This window comes from Ricinus communis, chromosome 8, assembly GCF_019578655.1.
Source record: "Ricinus communis isolate WT05 ecotype wild-type chromosome 8, ASM1957865v1, whole genome shotgun sequence".
NCBI lineage: Eukaryota > Viridiplantae > Streptophyta > Magnoliopsida > Malpighiales > Euphorbiaceae > Ricinus > Ricinus communis.
Window position 1 is genome coordinate 7,453,597 of NC_063263.1, and position 18,646 is coordinate 7,472,242.

At 33.0% G+C, this 18,646-nt stretch overlaps 3 protein-coding genes across 7 annotated transcripts; 2 read left to right on the forward strand and 1 right to left on the reverse strand.

Moving 5' to 3' along the window:
- The first annotated feature begins 888 nt into the window (after window positions 1-888).
- Window positions 889-4,557, forward strand: LOC8284693 (U-box domain-containing protein 51). Its single transcript, XM_015720614.1, has 9 exons — window positions 889-1,063; window positions 1,236-1,336; window positions 1,421-1,542; window positions 1,670-1,939; window positions 2,183-2,471; window positions 2,605-2,706; window positions 2,811-3,221; window positions 3,321-4,091; window positions 4,351-4,557. The coding sequence occupies exons 1-9, from the start codon at window positions 889-891 to the stop codon at window positions 4,555-4,557; spliced, it is 2,448 nt and encodes an 815-aa protein (XP_015576100.1).
- Window positions 4,558-6,743: 2,186 nt separating this feature from the next.
- Window positions 6,744-11,070, forward strand: LOC8284694 (mitochondrial import inner membrane translocase subunit TIM23-2). 5 transcript variants are annotated; one of them, XM_048378479.1, is made up of 5 exons: window positions 6,744-6,891; window positions 7,056-7,202; window positions 7,330-7,425; window positions 8,534-9,245; window positions 10,775-11,070. In XM_048378479.1, exon 4 carries the CDS (start codon window positions 8,674-8,676, stop codon window positions 9,238-9,240), a length of 567 nt encoding a protein of 188 aa, XP_048234436.1. In that variant the 5' UTR covers window positions 6,744-6,891; window positions 7,056-7,202; window positions 7,330-7,425; window positions 8,534-8,673; the 3' UTR covers window positions 9,241-9,245; window positions 10,775-11,070. The 5 variants fall into 5 exon arrangements, with proteins under 5 accessions (XP_048234436.1, XP_048234439.1, XP_048234435.1 ...); XM_048378482.1 differs by having other exon boundaries at window positions 10,787-11,070; XM_048378478.1 differs by lacking the exon at window positions 10,775-11,070 and adding an exon at window positions 10,620-10,638.
- A 915-nt stretch (window positions 11,071-11,985) lies between these two features.
- On the reverse strand, window positions 11,986-17,984 carry LOC8284695 (dihydrolipoyllysine-residue acetyltransferase component 2 of pyruvate dehydrogenase complex, mitochondrial). Its single transcript, XM_002521325.4, has 19 exons — window positions 17,796-17,984; window positions 17,188-17,281; window positions 16,402-16,478; window positions 16,101-16,198; window positions 15,983-16,023; window positions 15,347-15,402; window positions 15,195-15,269; window positions 15,006-15,098; window positions 14,509-14,739; window positions 14,347-14,419; window positions 14,082-14,173; window positions 13,724-13,809; window positions 13,566-13,641; window positions 13,220-13,287; window positions 13,074-13,140; window positions 12,888-12,983; window positions 12,701-12,803; window positions 12,511-12,606; window positions 11,986-12,432 (listed from the first exon to the last, which is right to left on the reverse strand). The coding sequence occupies exons 1-19, from the start codon at window positions 17,832-17,834 to the stop codon at window positions 12,362-12,364; spliced, it is 1,632 nt and encodes a 543-aa protein (XP_002521371.1). The 5' UTR covers window positions 17,835-17,984; the 3' UTR covers window positions 11,986-12,361.
- Between the last annotated feature and the right edge of the window lie 662 nt (window positions 17,985-18,646).

The window sequence follows — 18,646 nt, forward strand, 5'->3', positions numbered from 1 at the left end:
AGAGAGCAAACTTTTGGAGACAATTGAAAGCACTCAAAAAACAAATTAACAAGTTTATTAAGAGCAGGTGTTATGATCACAAACTGAAATCTAGTTTTGGAAAGAAATAGAAAAAAAAAAAAAAAAACAATACATTATGATTGTATGATATATGTAATATATAGTTCTCTAGAAAAATAAATCTAAAAAATAAAATAAAAATGGAGATCATGAATATTATATGATACTATGCTTAGAATAAATTCAGAAAATAAACATTAAAAATGGAATTATACATCAAACAACTTTTATTAAAAATAATAAAAATATAGAACATTAGACACCCTCTAATTGGTATTTAAAAATTATAAAAGTTTGGAGTCGTTTTGTTATGATGAACCAATTCTGGGAAGGATTTATCAGGTTTGTAGTGAGTGTAACTGTCTATACAACTCTAACAAATAAAAGTATAAACATATATAATATATATATAATTCATAAATCTGAAGGAAACAGATGTGTAATGCGAAATGGTTGATGTACAGATCGAAGTTCTCCTTACTGCAAGCTAAGAAAAAGAGAAAGGGAACTGCCCAGTGTTTGTTTTCCTTGTCATACCAGAATCATACATTTCTTCCATATTTAGTATAAATCTGAAACAAAAACAAGTCTTAACAACTTTCGATTTAATTATATTAACTCAATCAGCCCCCTGGTATTGGCTTTGTGTGGCGGCAACATCCGTGGAGGCTGGTCTACCAAGATTATTCAAATATAAATCCTGTCGAATGTTCTTCATCAATCTTTGTCTATGATTCTTACTTGAATCTGCACAAGAATTAAACCTTATCCCAATCTCTTGCCCTTTCTTGCAAGGGAAAAGGTTTGCGTGTGTCCAAGTAAGCATAAATGGCTCTTTTCCACTCGGAACCTAAGGCTGATGAAGCTCATGGTGCTACGGTCATTGCTATTGATTGCGACAAGAACAGCAAATGTGCAGTCAAGTGGGCAATCGATAATCTTGTAAACAACAAGAAGCCGAATTGTATTCTTGTTCATGTTCAATGCAAAACCTTGCATCCTGGTATGTGGTCATTTCTCTTTGTTTAAAGATTATATGTGGCTAGATATGAGTGTTTGCATTGTCTTTTGCCACTAGTTTTTAACTCCGGAGTGCTAAACATCAAATATCATTAAGATTATTGATTCATCTGGCAGGCATAGTGTTTGATTTGCAGTATTTTGGGTTTTTGCAGGGGATCGTACAGGCCATATACCTAAAGAAGGTCGCCCACCAACTCAACAAGAGTTGCAGCAGTTCTTCCTCCCCTACCGAGGATATTGTGCGAGAAGAGGAGTGAGTATTTTTAATTCTTAAATGATTAATTCTTGAAATTGGACGCAATCATTCTAATATATATGTTTTCTTTTGCGGTTTCAGATTGAAACAAAGAATGTAGTTTTACATGACATTGATGTTCCAAGTGCACTTACTAACTACGTTGTTCTCAACAAAGCTTCCAATATTGTTCTTGGTGCATCTCGCAGGAATGCTCTTACAAGGTCTGCCTGTCTGTCTTCCGATGCCCCGCCCGCCCCCCCTCTACTCTCTCTGTCATCCCACATACACACTAATGTTTAGATGCAACCTTAACTGGAGGCTCTTCTCATGACATTTTTCCTTGTGCAGGAAATTTAAGAATCCAGACGCTCCTTCGACATTGCTCAAATCCGCACCAGAATCCTGTGCAGTATATGTCATATCGAAAGGAAAACTTCAGACGTTGCGTCCAGCAAGTCGACCTCTTACCGCTTCTGATTCCACATCTTCAAATATTTCTTCAGATTCTTCCCAGCAGCATCATTCACCACCTGCTACTACTAACAATGCATCTTCTACACGGCAACACAATCATTTGGAAGTACCTCAGAGTTCAAGTATCCCGCCATCCGAGTTACAGTAAGTTAAATTTCTATATTTTCTTTGTTAATGTCGCAGCAATGCATTAAAATATTGGCGAAAATTTTTTGACCTTTTTCCATTTTTTGAGACAATGTATTCTTCTGATTATAATTCACACAAATTGAAATCATTCAAGTGCTTAAGTTGCATTTCTCACCAGAATTTTTTTGTCAATGCCTTGCATCTAGAAGTTAGCGGTGTTATGCTTCTTGGTCACAGAGATTTTGTTTGCTTATGCAGAATAAGCTTTTCTGAAAGTCGGAAAAGTGATGAAACGTTTCCTGATAGAGGCAGCGATTCCATGCACAGAGCAGAACATGAATATTATGAATTCAGCTCCAAGACACATTCACCTGCGCCATCTATAGATGATCACTCATCAGATTTGTTGCATAGGGATTCCATATCAGATGGCAATGAAATCTCATCAGGGCCTATAAGTATCCGATCAGCTGACATGTCCTATGAAAATGTAGATTTCTCCCCAAAGTCTGGAAGTCTCAAGAACCCCAATTCCTCGCAACTTGCTGTAAGTAAAACAAGAAATTCCTTGATACATTGCTAAATATGCCATTGAAAAGTTGTGCATGTCCTGATATAGGCTTAGAGAAGGTTAAATTTTTCTGCACTTCAACTGACATTATTGTTGTTCTTCGTGACAGCATCTATTAGATGCAGAAATGAGAAGATTAAAGCTTGAGCTGCAGCATTCTATGCAATTGTTTAGAACAGTTACTAACGAAACTGTTCTGGCCAAGCAGATGGTAATGTCAGATAACAACTTAAACTAGTTATCAAATGCTTATACGAGCATTTCAATGCTTGACAGCAAGTTACTTGCAAACTGATATTTACTGTATGTTCCTAGGTAAGGGAGCTTCACCGGTTAGAGTCATTGGAATCGCAGAAGTCGGAAGAATCAAAATTGGCTGAAAGAGCTGCATTGACATTGGCAGAAATGGAGAAGCACAAGAAAAAGGTTGCTTCGGAAGCAGTACAAGCAGTTAAGAAGCTAGCAGATCTAGAAGCACAAAAGAGGAATGCAGAAATGAGGGCTCAGCGGAAGAAGAACATGGAAACTATGGCAAACGATGATTTTAGATGCAGAAGATACACTATTGATGAGATAGAGGTTGCAACACAACACTTTGCACCCTCCCATAAGATTGGCGAAGGTGCATATGGACCTGTTTTTAGAGGCATGCTTAATCACATTGCTGTTGCCATCAAGATCTTGAGGCCAGACTTGTCGCAAGGGCTGAAGCAATTCCGACAGGAGGTAAGCTATACTCGTTATTTGTTTTATGCAGAGAATAATATTCTTAAGTTTACTTCTTTCTCTTGTTTTAAATTTCTGAGAGTTATGTTATCAATGCAGGTTGACGTGTTAAGCAGCTTGAGACATCCACACATGGTTATCCTGCTCGGAGCATGTCCTGAATACGGTTGCCTTGTGTACGAGTACATGGAAAATGGCAACTTAGAAGATCGTCTCTTCAGGAAAGACAACACTCTTCCAATACCATGGAGAACCCGGTTCAAAATAGCATATGAAATCGCAGCAGCCCTTCTTTTCCTCCATGAAACAAAACCAGAACCATTGGTGCATCGTGATCTGAAGCCTGCAAACATTCTTTTAGACCGAAACTATGTGAGCAAAATCAGTGATGTGGGTTTGGCCAGGCTTGTTCCACCATCTGCAGCTAATAATGTTAGTCAATATCGCATGACAGCAGCAGCTGGTACATTCTATTATATTGATCCTGAATATCAGCAGACAGGATTATTGGGTGTCAAGTCAGACTTGTATTCATTTGGCGTAGTTCTATTACAACTTCTTACAGCAAAACCTCCGATGGGTCTATCCTGCCAAGTTGAGGATTCAATCCAAAACGGAACATTTTCAGACGTGCTTGACCCAGCATTGACAGATTGGCCTGTTGAAGATTGTTTATCGCTTGCAAAGATAGGGGTGAAATGCTGTGAGTTGAGGAAAAAGGATAGACCAAATCTTGCTAACGTTATTCTGCCAGAGCTGGAACGGTTGACAGATCTTGCAATGGCTAATGAAGCCATTGAACCTGAAACAACCATACCACTAACTAGTCCTATTGATTTAATTTCAGAAGCACAAAGATATTCAAGTGAGGTTAGTTACTATTTCAAAAAAATGAAAGTGTATACGTAGTAGGTCAGAAACCACAGATTACATTCGATCATTTGAAACAAATGAAAAGAAGTAATTGATTTTTCATGTAAAGTAATCAAGTAGATATCCTGGCAAAGAATATCTTAATTAACCCTTGCAAAAAAATTCCTAAAGACCATCTGTATATCTCTTTATTATGCGAAATCAGCAGGGAATGAGAAACAAATCCTAACGTCCAAAAATGGAAAATTCAACGTAGATAATTTCGAAACGGAGACGGCAGCAGCAATTCAAGTCTATGAGCAAGAGGTGGATCTTCAAGAACAGCCCTGGTAAATCCAGCACTAATGATCAGCCGCCATTACCATCATCACCTTCAGGAAAATCGGACATGATCTCATTCCAAGGTTGCTGGTCACCATTTGTGAGCTGCATTTCAGTGCATGATCCTCCGACACATAGATGATAGATGCAAATCTTTTTCTTAGTCATAGGTGGATATTATTGCAGAATTGACCTACATTCACTGTAAATCTATCTTAGGAGCATTTTATTTATGAAAGAAACTATAGTTATGTGATCTTTAAGTTCTTTCCATCAATATCTACAAGATAAAACCATTTTAGCATACAATTATACTTACTTTTTTGGAGAAATTATTATATGAACTTAATCTACCATTTTTCGAAATGCTGATCTAATAAAACGATGACATTTTATTTTATTTTTTACATATATCTTGTTAATTTTAGAGATAAGACTGAGATGTAAAAATAAAATTAAATATTATTATTTTATTGGATGAGTGTTTTAATATCGTGGTGGATTATGACCATGAAATAATTTTCTCTATTAGGGCCAATTTGACATTGTTTTTTTATATTTATTTAGTTTTGAATTTTATCAACTAAAATAGGCCTAATAGTAAAATCCAAATTTTTATATGTTAGTATGACTTTGGTCCAATCTTTTAAAATTATGAAAATAGGCTCAATTAGTAAAATTGATTTCAATTTTAGCCTACTTCCTATATCAGTCAAAATTAAATGATGTGACGGTCGAGTTGGTGTCTACGTGGACATGTGAGTAGTATAGTCTTATGGAGCCCACGTCCACATCAGACCAACACGACCGTATCAAACCAACACTAATCAATATGTGTTACTCTAAGGTAATTTATGCTCTGCATCTTGATCCATCTTGTAGTGTGTAGTTCAGACACAGGGCCATACGTGCGGGACTATGTCTCGCTCCTCTAAGTTTTTTTTCTTAAATTTAAAATTATAATAAAATAAATTATAAAAATTAACAATATATAATTTAAAAATTATGTATTAAGTATACATTTTTTTATTTATAAGAATTAACTTTTACCTACGCGTTTTATGATTGCTATAATTATTTTGATTTTAAATAATAATGTGAATTGAGTTTATAGATAAAATAAAATAAATTTTTAATATTTTATAATTATTTATAATATTTTTATAAATAATAATAAATGAAATATTTTTAATATCTTTCTTAATTTTTTTATACATAAATTTAAATTGTATGTACTAAAAATAAGTACACATATTAAAATGTATCAAGATATAATAACACGTGTCAAAAAATCTAATATTATATATATATATATATATCATAAGTAAATAAAATTTTAAAATTAATATAATTGGTAATATTTTTTTTATTTTTTCAATTAATCATACTCTGGAGAATTAAAAATTTATATACTTTTTGGTAAATAATACATAAATTATCTATTACAACTAATATAATAAGATTTTTAGAAATCTTTATATACTAAAATTTTTAGAAATCTTTATATACTAAAATTTTATATTGTTAGTGAATGAAACTAATATTTTTGTTCGTTTGATAATTTAAGAATTTCATTAATATGTAATTGATAATTTTATACCTAAAAGTATTACATTTTTATAATGGACATCAATATTCATCATTTATAGGATAATATTTATTATTACTATAATGATGTTCATTTTATATTCCATCAATTTTTAAATGCTCATTATTTTAGTGAAGGATGTTCATCATTGATGATCTATATATTTATTAATTTGTTCTTGTCAATTCAGTAGTTATAACTTTATATATGTTCCTCAAAAATCACTACAATAAATATTGATTCTTTATAAAAGTTAGATTCATTGTTTTTATAATTAATATAAACATTCGTCATTTATAGGTATAATATTCATTAGTTTGTTAATGGATATTCATTATCAACGAACACCATTTTATTAATTTATTCAAACGGACATATATAACATATACATAATATAAGTAGTCTTTATAGTTAGTAAATAAATAAAAAAATTAAGTTAAAGTTATTCTACAAATATTTATATTGTGGTAGAAATATTTTTTCATAAAATAAAGTTAATAAACAATAAATATTCAATGCATATTTAATGAACATAAGTTAATAAATATTTAATATCGACTTAATAACTATAAATTAAAAAAATCATACGTCAGAATTCTGATGCAGCGCATAAAATATCTAAAATATCTAGTTCAACAACATTACAATATGACTCAGGATACATGATATAAGGCCCCTTACTTTGAATAACTAGAGTTAAAAATAAATAAAGGAAAAAGAAAAACAACTAATTGATTCAATTTTTCTCTCTTGCTCTCTCCCAGTCGTCCAAATCCTTATTCTTCTCCTTGACCAAAACAATTCTTTCTCTCCCTCGTCTTTAATCTCGGTAATAAAAGAAAGGGGAAAGGCATTAGCATTTGATGTGGGGCATTAGGGTTTCATCGGGTAAGAGATCTTATCCTCAAGTTTCTTTGTAACAAAAGACATTATATCCTCTATTTTCTTGATATCATTTCAAGTTCTGAATCCTTTTAGACAAAGATTTTCTTCTCCAACTTGTTTTACTTCAGACACTTTGCTCTCAATCTAATACTTTCATTTTTTCGCAGACTCTAATTGTTGCTCTGTGCTGAAAAATTTCTTTCTGAGAGTTTCTAGGTCATGATGCCCAAGAGTTGCTTTTTCATCCTGCAATCCAGTCTTCAATAGTCTGTTCCACCTCTCAATTCTTCTTACAATAGTCTCTTTTTTCATAAGTAGGTTTGCTTTTCTCATTGTTCAAAACTTCCAATTTATGATTCAATACTAAGATTGTTTAAGGCAGAGATTTATTTTCTTCCTCAATAACTGTCAAATTTTGACTCGAATCTCTCTCACTTGCAGCTCAGCAGATTGTAGTTGCTACTTCATACTAGCAATTTCGGCAGTTTAGATATACAGAAGAGTAAATGAATAGAGAAATTAGGCCATTGAACAAAGGTCAGAAAGACTAACTTAAGTTGGTTAGCCTATTAAATAACACGGCATCAAGTTTTTAAACAAAATAAATATGTAACCGCCAACTTAGCTGCTAGCTCATTTTAATTTTAACCAAACATAAGGAGTGGGCTACAATTATACTCAATTTTACTGATTGGGCCTTGTTTGACAATTTTAATAGATTAGACTAAAATTAAAGCAAATAAAAATTTAAGCCAATTATAAATAAAAATAAATTATTAATTTTTTAAGTCATATTTTAATAAAATATTTCTCTTAATATTTGTATATATAACTTTAAAAATGTATATTATGCTATGTTTTATTTTATTGCAGTATTGTTTTGTCTAATCAATCTTATTTTTATAGTATGATAAGATATTTACGGATTTTATTTTTAGTTTCTATCATTTCACCAACAAAATTAAACATCTAAGTTCAAAAAAAAATTTTAGTACTTAAACCTCTATTAAATTATTAACCTCTTCATAGTAATAAATTTTATTTGATGTCAAATGTATGACTATATAGAAATTTTATTGTAATACTTTTCTTAAAAGAAAATATAAAAAGAAAAAATATCAAAGCAGATACTTGAAAACAATACCAAACTAATCTATAGTATTTTCAATGCACTTGTTATATATATTAAATTTTTTATTTTAAAAAGTTATATAATGAAATAGAATACAAATATATTTTTTATAATATAAATATTGATTTGAGTTTAATAAATGTAATATAAATTTTTATGTATTTTAAATGACTAAAATTTCAAAAGAAAAGATTAATATCATTAATATTATAAATTTATATTATAAAAGAAAAAAATTGTATTGACTATTATTTTAATATTTTTTTATAGAATTATATCTTTTATAATAGAGAGCACCAAGCATTTAACAGTATTTTAGTGCTTTTAAAAATAAGAATCATTATTTTAGTTATCGAAGAATAATCAGAATTAAATAATATTTGCTTTATGACATGGGGGTTTTGTAATATGACATCTGTGTCTTTAAGGATAAAGGCCAACGACATTTATTGCATGCAAGTTTAGTGCCTCATTATGTCTTATAAAGTGGTTAGTCGTTTCAACATTCAGCAGAAGTTACCAAACGACAGAAAAACTAGTTCTGTCGTTTTAAAAGAGCATCGTCAAATACGGAGAACTAACAGCTTCTCTCGCACCGAACACTAACTAAATTGGAGACGCTCAAATCTTCCGCCTGAAAACCCTAACCCTAAATGGCACACTCAATATCAGATCATGACACGAATCGGACGGAGAACCCAAATACCCGACTCTACAACCCTTACCAAGACCTAAATCTTCCAATTCAAACTCTCTACCAGCTCCCGACCTCACCGGAATTTCTATTCACAGAAGAATCACTCCGGCAGCGCCGTTCTTGGGGTGAAAATCTCACCTTTTACACCGGCTCCGCTTATCTCTCCGCCTCTATCGGCGGGGCCTCCGTTGGATTCTTTTCCGCTCTCAAATCCTTCGAACCTACCGATACTTTGAAGCTCAAAGTGAATCGGATCCTTAACTCTTCCGGTCATTCGGGTCGGGTATGGGGAAACCGCATCGGAATTGTTGGATTGATTTATGCTATGACGGAAAGTGGTGTTGTGGCGGTAACTGATAGAGATGATGTCTGGACTAGTGTGGCGGCGGGGCTTGGTACTGGGGCGGTGTGTAGGGCGGCGAGAGGTGTTAGGTCGGCGGCGGTCGCTGGAGCTTTGGGTGGATTGGCGGCTGGTGCGGTGGTTGCTGGGAAGCAAATGATGAAGAGGTATGCGATGATTTAAAAAAGGTGAGAGCTTTGAAGGTTACCGAGGCTTTAGGGTTCCGGGTTTTAATTCATTTTTTAAGGCTATGAAATTTGTTCAAAAATTTTGATGATCATGAATTTGTTAGCTATTATAATGGTAAAGCTGAAGAAAGAGCAATGAGAACTGATGATGAATTTGAAATCACCTTGTTTTTATAGCATGGAAAAGAGACATGCTTTGATCCTTATAGAGAAGGACCATATACTATGTCTTGATGTTAGTTGTAAGTTATAATGATTAATAACATGGTTCTTCAATAACTTTTTGTTCTAGAATCTTGTAAGATGTACATGCTGATGACAGGATTGGTACTTCACTTATTTATGATTGAGAAAGAGTTGGAAATTAGGTTTGATGATTGCAGCGTTTTGTATTGAAATTTATGTTTGGACGCTGTTACTTATTCCTTCTATCTGAGTTTTTTCTGTTGGTTTTCTTTTTTCTCTTGCCTTTTTTTGCAAAATGTTCGCATATGGGTTAAGCTTAGATCTTACTGGTTGATGCTCTATCTTGTAGTCAAGTTATAGACAGTAGTTGGATATATGTGGAATGAGTTGGATATATGTGGAGTGAGGCAATGAGATGAATTCTATTGTTTATGGTGCTATGACATAATTTACGGAGTCGCTCAAACTTATGGCACTTCACGAATGATGTTTCACCATATTCCTACATAGGTTTGCTGCTTAGTAGGGCTACAAGAAGTTTGAGGTGCTTGTAAAACAACTTTACATAGGAGTACGTTCGTACTTGGGTCTTATTTCGTCTGGCTCGTAAAAAATGCATCAGATTCCGAGAATAAAATGCCTCCTAGACACAGGCTAGAAGCACTTTCATACGTGGGTCTTGTTTCATCTGGCTTGTGAAAAATACATCAGATTCTGAGAATACTATGGCTCCTAGACACAGGCTGTTTATCAATTTTGTCTAATGGATAGAGAAGTATTTTTGCTTCTTTCTAGCGAAGCAGGATCTTTACCTAGGATATATTTTTTTGTAATATTCCCATCTCTTTCCTCAGCTCAATTCTTGTTTGCAAAATGATTCACTTATTGTAAATCACTGTAAAGTATGGATTGAGAAAGAGGAGAAGAATCAAGGAAACAAGCAATGAAGAAGGAAAATTTTATTCAAAATAAGATCTGTTATATATTAATTTCAGTAATTATGTAATCTATTTTATAATGGCAGCCACAAGCTCATTAGCATCACATTTATACTTTTATAGTAGTAGCAGCAAGCTCATTATGCATCTGATGATGCTTCCATATCTTTCTGTGACTTTAATAACGTGAGAGGGGATCTTATTGATATAGCGTGGTATCTTATCTCTTTTCTTCTATTCATCTTTCCAGAAATAGATTTTCATGCCTGGAACGAGTTAGATGAAATGTATATGGTCCAGCCGGTTATGCTTCCATATGTATCAGTTGGTTTTTCTTTGAATTCGGTGACGCTCTAACTCAATAGAAAAGTGTTTATGTTGGGTGCTAAAAGAAATGTGAATTAGTTCCTGTATTAGGTGTTCCATGGGGTCATGATCCTTTATTATGAATACAATTGATGGTGCATATACGTGAGCAGAAATGGTTTTACACTGATGAAGAAACTAGGCGGCCTTGGATGGTAGTGAGAGCCATGCACAAAATCAAGTTTCAGAAAAAGAAAATGTTTGGACTAGCTGTACAGAGAATGTATGATGATCAAACATGCTGTTGTCAGCTGGCATGGAACCTCATTTCTATAAGAATGATGATGTTTGCAGGCTATTTCAAAATGCAAATTTAAAAAGGACAGGTTGTAGCACTATTGGGTCACCACATAAAACACTGATGGATGACTTTTCTTCATATTTCTGGGTGCTTTTTTTTTTTTTTTATGTTTTCCTTTTGAAATTGAGGTCTATCTCATTTTATTTTTTAATCCATCGAGCTCTTTTTAAATTCTTTTCCAGTATTAAAAACCGCTTTTAGGAAAAAGAAAGAAGAAGATAAGTTGATAATTTCTTTTACAAGCATATAAAAGCAATTTACGAAGAATTAAAAAATATTAATTTATCAAATGCAATTTCAAACAGGTGCGAATTTGATTGATAAAAGCGAATTCAGAGTAATCCATCGGACTACTGGTAAAATGATTATTAAAATATCATATATGTTAATATATATACAGTCAGGGGTGATGGCAGTAGATGGTAGAAAATTCAAAATAATATGAAGTAAATTTAAAATAAAAACTATTTAAAGTATAAGAGATTGAAGAACAGCCGTTTTATATATAATTAAATTCTTTAAATTTATGTATTTGGATTAAATAAAGCTTATGATTATAAAAAATATTGTAACTTAATGAAAATTTGATATTAATATTTTTTAATTTAATATTATTTTATTAATAAAATAATAATTAAAAAATAGAAATATACTATATTGTGTAAATAAGGTTGAGAAAATATAGATAATATAATATATGTTCCTTAAAAAATAACTTATATAAATATTATTATGTACAAAGATATTGTTTAAAAAAAAAAAAATTGGTATCTTAATTTTTTATAACTATAAAAACTATATGTGTATATATTGAATATCAATATAATCCAAACATAGCTTTAAAAAATTAAATGAAAAGTCATCCTTATCAAAGAAAAATACATTAAAAGAGAATAGTAAAAAGAATGATATTTTATATTCTAGTTCATCAAATTCATACAACAATTCATCCAGCTAATGAAGCTTCGATTAGATGATTATTATCAATTGGATCCGCGAAAGGATCGGTGGCCAAAGAAAATAATATTCAATACATAAAACCCTCAGAAAAGGGGTTATTACACTCTGAAAAAGCAAAATGGAGCGAGTTTACAGATTTATGCCCCCAAAACAATGGAACACTTATTCCATCCAGCTATCGTTTCCTCTTAACTACAAATTCCTACGTGATGAACTGATGCCATAAGAAAACCCCAAAAAAAAGAAAAAAGAAAAAAGAAACAAAAAGCAGCTCAATGTTGAGGTATGGACCACAAGCAATGTCTCATGTTAATCACTGCTAGAAAAAGGTATACAAAGAAACAACAAAAACAACCACCAATTGATTACAGCAACATTGATTCAGGATTCTCAATGTAGCCCTTGAATGCTTTTAACCATTCTGCTCCAATTGCACCTGAAAATTTTAAGTGTAATTAATAGTGTTGCACCTCTATAAAGTTTAGCTTGTGGAGATGTTATTAGGCCTACATACCATCTATAACACGATGATCACAGCTCAATGTTACTAACATGAAGGAAGCAAATTTGAATTCATCAGGCCCCGAACCAGGAATGACTCTCTTCTCAGCTGCTCAAGAACACAAGCTCAAGTAATCATAAAGATGGATAAACTGAAAGAGAAGGATTATGATTCAAAATTTGTCACCAAGTACATAACGTACCGGAGCCAACTGCTAAAATGCCTGATTGAGGAGGATTGATAATGGCACAGAATTGCTTGATGCCAAAGGGCCCTCCCAAATTTGACACAGTAAATGTGCCTCCCTGCAAAGAACAAAACAAAATTCAGTTACAGTTCATTTGAGATATCATCCAGCAGGCAACTTGTAGATAAAGTATATTTTGTACCTCGTAATCTTCTGGTTTCAAGCTATTGTCTTTGGCTTTTTGGGCCAAATGCTTGACCTCCTCGGCAATTTTAGATAAACCTTTTTTGTCTGCGTCCTGTAAAATTTACACCAAAAATTCATAAGATATAATAAAACAAAGATTGAAAGCTTGAGCAGAAGGGTATCAAGGTCAGAAACTGCTTACCCTAACAACTGGGACATATAGTCCATTATCTGTCTGTACTGCTACATTGATGTTCACATTGTTATACCTGTATTAAAAGCAAAAGAGAAGGAATGTCATGGTATATGTTATACAAAATCTAAAACCACCATTAACAGACTACTTACTGGCGGATATAGTTATCAGTCCATGAACTGTTGCACTGGGGAACTCTTTTAAGAGCCAAAGCAGCAGCCTGTAGTTACAACAACAGTGATATTACCTCACAGAAATTATCTTAAGACAGCTAAAATATAATACAACATTCCAAAATCCCATTGCAGGACATAGGAGTGAAAACATGATAATCTCCTTCAATGCTTAGGTTTCTCATTTGTTGTCATTACATGACTGCTCTAAATAAATCCAACCAAGACTTCAATAGCCCATATGAATCTATAGATTATGTTTATTATCTGAAATTTCAATGAGAATAGTAGGAATTTCCCAACATAAGTAATGAAAGCTGTATACCTTGATTACAAGATCATTTACAGAAATCCGCTTCCCACCTGAGGCCTCTTGTAATGAGTTTAATTTACCCCGCAAACTGTATCCAGACAAATGGTGTGAATAATAAAGAAACATCAAAGATAGACTGAAATAAATAGACAGCAGAAACTAATACTTACTCCATAAGTTTGTCAACACGTGTATCTACTGTTAAATAATAATGAGGAATAGTCTGCTTTGAGAGTAATAAGCGTGAGGCTGTAACCTGTCAATATCAAGCCAGAAATTTGCTTCAGAGCTAACTTCCAAAGATAATAAAATAGACACTGTTCTTTAATGTCATCAACATCAAAATCCCATGGTTAGATATGAAGTCATAGTCAAAAGTCGAAATCTTATTTTTTCTGAAAGGAGAAAATTGTTATAAAAGATATAAATAGTCAGAGAAAAGAGATCCATGAACAAGTTTTCTGACCAAATTCCATTATACTTAAGGTCTTGGTATAATATAGTAACATAATTGCACATATTAGTTACCTTTCTTATTTGAGTATGAGGAATGTCAACATAATCAATTGAAGCAGCTGTTGCCTTAGGTGTTGTTGCTGAAACTTCCTTTCCACGTGATGCTACATAGAGAAAGTTATTCATTTAACTTTACTACTATTAGATCTGACAATTCTAAAGAAAGAAAGAAATCAAGCTAACATGCATTACTCGTACTGTACAGAGGGGAAGATATTTTTTAAATAAAGTAATATAGCACTACAATCATCATGAATGCAAATTTTAGCTATTATACCCAAGTAATCTTCAATATCAGCTTTTACGATGTGTCCATCAGGACCTGTTCCTTTAATGCTTGAGAGAGTTACCTATATTGAAATATTCAAAGTCAATGATAATGTTCTCATGATGTAAGCTGCATTCTGTTGCTATACAGCAAAATTTTAGCTATACTAACATTGTGATCTTCAGCCAATTTTTTTGCAAGAGGACTAGCAAAAATGCGATCTCCAGAGGAAGCTGCACTGGGCTTGGAAGTCTTTGGTTCTGGTGAACTAACTGTTTCCTCAGCCACCTCTTTCTTGGATGGGGGAGGTGGGCTAGCTGCAGCAGCACCATCTGATACCGAAGGACTGTAATCCTTAAATTTGCCAATATCTTCCTCATCTTCAACAGTAATAGCAATTACCTGCATAAGAAGACAAATGCATGCAGCATATATCACCAAGACGAGATAGCAGCATCGCCAACTAAACTTCCTTATTGTTTCTAATGGAAAGTTGAAATCAGAATCTGGAAACGAGACTCTGGGCCTCCACCAAGATTTCAAGTCAGGTTCAGCATATAATTCTTTCCGTTATCTAGTGCCCTACTTTCCCAGAGAGGAAAGAATCAATTAAGGTAATAGAAAAAATTAGGCAAACAACTTTCCCTAATATCAGAAGCAGCCAATACCTCACCAACTTTAATTTCTTTAGACCCATCTCCCTTTATTATCTTTGCAAGGAAACCTTCTTCCATGCATTCCATCTCAACAGTTGCTTTATCCTTAAAAGTAACAAATAAGGGAACGGTGTCAATGTTGATGAGAAACACATATAAAACAAAGTTGAAATCCAAATACAACCAATACAAGGTCCCTACAGTTTCAACTTCACATAGTACTTCACCAGGTGAGATTTTGTCACCCTCTTTCTTCAGCCACCTTGCTATATTACCCTGAAATTTAGAGAAGTTGAGCAATTAATACATATAGCATGTGGTGATGTTTTCATACAGCACAGAAAGGTGCATGCCTCGGTCATTGTTGGTGAGAGCGAAGGCATTCCAATTTCTTGGTGTGGAGGAAGACCTGCAACATATATTGAGCATTATTCTCACAAAATCAATCAAACAAAATTTTTTATTATTACTATTAATATGACTTCCACTACACTCCCCTTTGAATCTTACACTTTAACTGTCCACAGAATCTCAACAAGATTATTAAAAGAGTAATTATCAAGTAAATGGCAAAAAGATCCAACTTAAAATAAAATGAAATGAACCAATGAAGACAAATTATCAAACAGATAAATAACTGAGAAGCCACCAAATATAAGCATTTAGAAGATATCTAAGCAATTAGCAAGACAGGGATTTTTCATCATGGCTCACATTTTCAAGTTCAAGCAGCTCTAATAGGTTGATAAAGAGCCATGAGATATAGATTTGGCATTAGTAATTAAAAGAACAGGCCAATAAAGTGAAAACATTAACATTGAAGCATGAAAAGAATGGATGTAATAGGAACCTAGAACGATATTAACAGATAGAAAAGGGAAGTGGAAAGTCATCTGGATGAAATCATCTTTAGCTCTATCTTTTTCACTGTACAATTTCAACTGAAACTTAAGCGGTCTAACAAGTAAGAACGTAGGTCAAGAATGTACCTGAATCAGATGAAAATCCTCTTCTTGATTGTACCTGGGAACTGACAACAGGAAAAAGAAAAACAGCAATTAGGATCATGGCAAAATGGAGAATACAGAGAATATTATAGAACAATACCTAGAGAAGTCCTTCAAGAGTAGCGACCCATCCATTGGATTCCTCACTTGCTTTATTGTCCTTGGTACATTTTTCCTAAATGCACCAAATGATGATATCTATGGAAGAAGACAGATAGAAGTAATCATTTGCCAACTGAGTGTAAATTCAGTAAGAAGAAAAGACTTAAGGAAATAAAAGTAGCAAAGAAATAGTTGATCCAAGCCTAAAGGAAACACACTAAAAAGTGCAACAGAAAGGCTCTGATCACTGTGACTTGTAGTAAATTTGGCAACAGCTGAAACAAACTAGCAAAACTTACATTGTTATTAACACCGGTGTTAAACAATCTCTCCCTTTCTGCAGGCACAAACCCCTGATGATGAACCTTCGCAGTATCTGGAACAATGAACTTATCTCTTATCTTATAGCAATGTAAATTGAAAACAATGATTGTAACAGAATATAGAACCTCTGGAAAATGGACAAGAAGTTTTCATATTAGCTTCTTACTCATGTATGTAAAAAACCCACACTAGAATCCACATTCTGAGGGCATCCATTCAGAGCGTATCTATTTATGTGCAAGCATTTCAATGATAATTTCTGAGAGCACCAAATTATGTCATGGATGTCAATCGATTGAAATATTGAAGGACATCCAGAAAAAGGAAATGCTTTAGGAGGTGGGAAAAATATGTGAAGTTCACAAGAAGGCGCTTTATCAGTAAAATCATACTTCAAAGAGTCCCAGCTCATATAAACACTCAGGTATTTTTAGTCCGTCATCCACTAAGAACTGGAAAATTCCATTATTGTTAGCGAGCTCATATAACCGCCGAGTATTAAGTCCATCATTCACTAAGAACCACAAGATTCCTTTAATATTACCCAGCTTAATAAACTCTCAGGTACTTTCCATCATTCACTACGAACCAGACAATACCATTAATTTACTCAAGAAATGCAGAAAAGACAGAAACTGAAGCATGTTGATCCAAATTCATTAACAAAATTGGTTCTTAACAATGACATTGCACAAGGACTGCACAAAACACAGGTAACATAAGACTCTAGAATGAAATTAGACTCGAGAACAGCTGCTTACCATCCTTTTTACCTACAGACAAGCGAGTATCGTTCGAAAACCAACGAACCAAACCAGCATGTTCTTGCCTCAGCAAGTTGGAAACATTTCTTAACTGCTCAAAGCACGGTTATAAGTAAGACAAACTATTAAATAATCAATTTACCATCTTAACAAAATAAAAAATGTATGCAGAATTCTAAAAATCACAACTAACCCGAATACCCAACAAGGTTTCCGTAGAGATTTTCAACCCCACAATACACATCTCATAATTATCACATAAAAACAATTTGAAGCTTTATGAGCCTAAAAAAAAAATCGATACAAACACACATCTGCATTTATAAGTAATACACACAAATTACAATCATGATTAAACTTTGAACAGCTCAAACTAAGTAATTACTAATGACCCATTAATGCAATAGCCGATAGAGAGGATCTAAGTCCACACCAAAATCCAATAACACCAAAATTGATGTGAAGGAAAAGGATCATAAAAAGATTTTTTAGAAAAAAAAAGGAAGAAATCATAACTGGAAGTCACCCATCAAAAATAATATCAGAAGTGAATAGAACCCAGAACGCAGAAAATACAAAGAGAAATGAAGTGATTTTGCGGGTACCTTTTTCGAGTGATTGATTATGTGAGATGCATAAGCCATGTTTACTATCTTCAATGAAATCAATCAAGCAAAAAAGGCAAAAATAAACGAGAGAGAATTGAAGGAAACTCAATAAAGAGAGAGAGAGAGAGAGAGAGAGAGAGAGAGAGAGAACACAAAGTAAAACGAAAAGGAAAAAAAAAGTTGTCTGGTTTATTTTTTTGAGTTTTTAGGGATTTCTCTTTCTTTTTAATTTTTTGGGCATATATAGAATCCAAACAGATCTCACTTCACTTTTTTTTTATAAAAGAGAAAAATATTGTCTTTTTCTTTTTAATGATAATTTCAACTATTTAATTTCTTTCTGTGTGAATAAATTTGGGTCGTCAATTAAGTTCATTTAAAAGCAGCAGACCATCATAACCGGCTTATAGGAGACTTGGAGATGTTAATAGTCAATCCGCACCGTTGAATGACATAATTGGGTAAAGGATGAACGGTTGAGCTCGGGTTAATAAGGTGTAAGCGAATGGAGAATGGTGGTGTAACTGGGGAACTGAGCTGCGCCCGCTGAGCCAGTTAAGCAGCCACATTTTTGGACTGGTGTGGTGGCTTTTGGGCTTGCCAATTTGCCCTTGAAATTAATGGCCAATTACCATAAATTTAATTTGAAACTTGTCAGTGTCTTTATAAAGATGCTGAACTCAACTCAATTAAATTACTTATTTAATATAAGAATTTCAATTTACTTATTATATTAAATAAATATCATAGTATTAATATCAATAAAAATTATAAAATTATTAAAATTGATATTAAAGTGATTCTATATTATAAAATTTTTAATAAAATACTAAAAATATTAATAGATT

What these genes read in the sequence shown, in the direction of transcription:
- LOC8284694 (XM_048378479.1), top strand. Translation starts at nt 8,674, where the DNA reads ATGGCACACTCAATATCAGATCATGACACGAATCGGACGGAGAACCCA.
- LOC8284693 (XM_015720614.1), top strand. Translation starts at nt 889, where the DNA reads ATGGCTCTTTTCCACTCGGAACCTAAGGCTGATGAAGCTCATGGTGCT. An exon ending in CGCAGGAATGCTCTTACAAG is followed by an intron (nt 1,543 to 1,669) that starts GTCTGCCTGTCT and finishes TTCCTTGTGCAG; the next exon opens with GAAATTTAAGAATCCAGACG. An exon ending in CCAATTCCTCGCAACTTGCT is followed by an intron (nt 2,472 to 2,604) that starts GTAAGTAAAACA and finishes TCTTCGTGACAG; the next exon opens with CATCTATTAGATGCAGAAAT.
- LOC8284695 (XM_002521325.4), bottom strand. Translation starts at nt 17,834, where the DNA reads ATGGCTTATGCATCTCACATAATCAATCACTCGAAAAAG. An exon ending in GTCTGTAGGTAAAAAGGATG is followed by an intron (nt 16,479 to 17,187) that starts GTAAGCAGCTGT and finishes TCATTGTTCCAG; the next exon opens with ATACTGCGAAGGTTCATCAT. An exon ending in TATATGTCCCAGTTGTTAGG is followed by an intron (nt 12,984 to 13,073) that starts GTAAGCAGTTTC and finishes TAAATTTTACAG; the next exon opens with GACGCAGACAAAAAAGGTTT.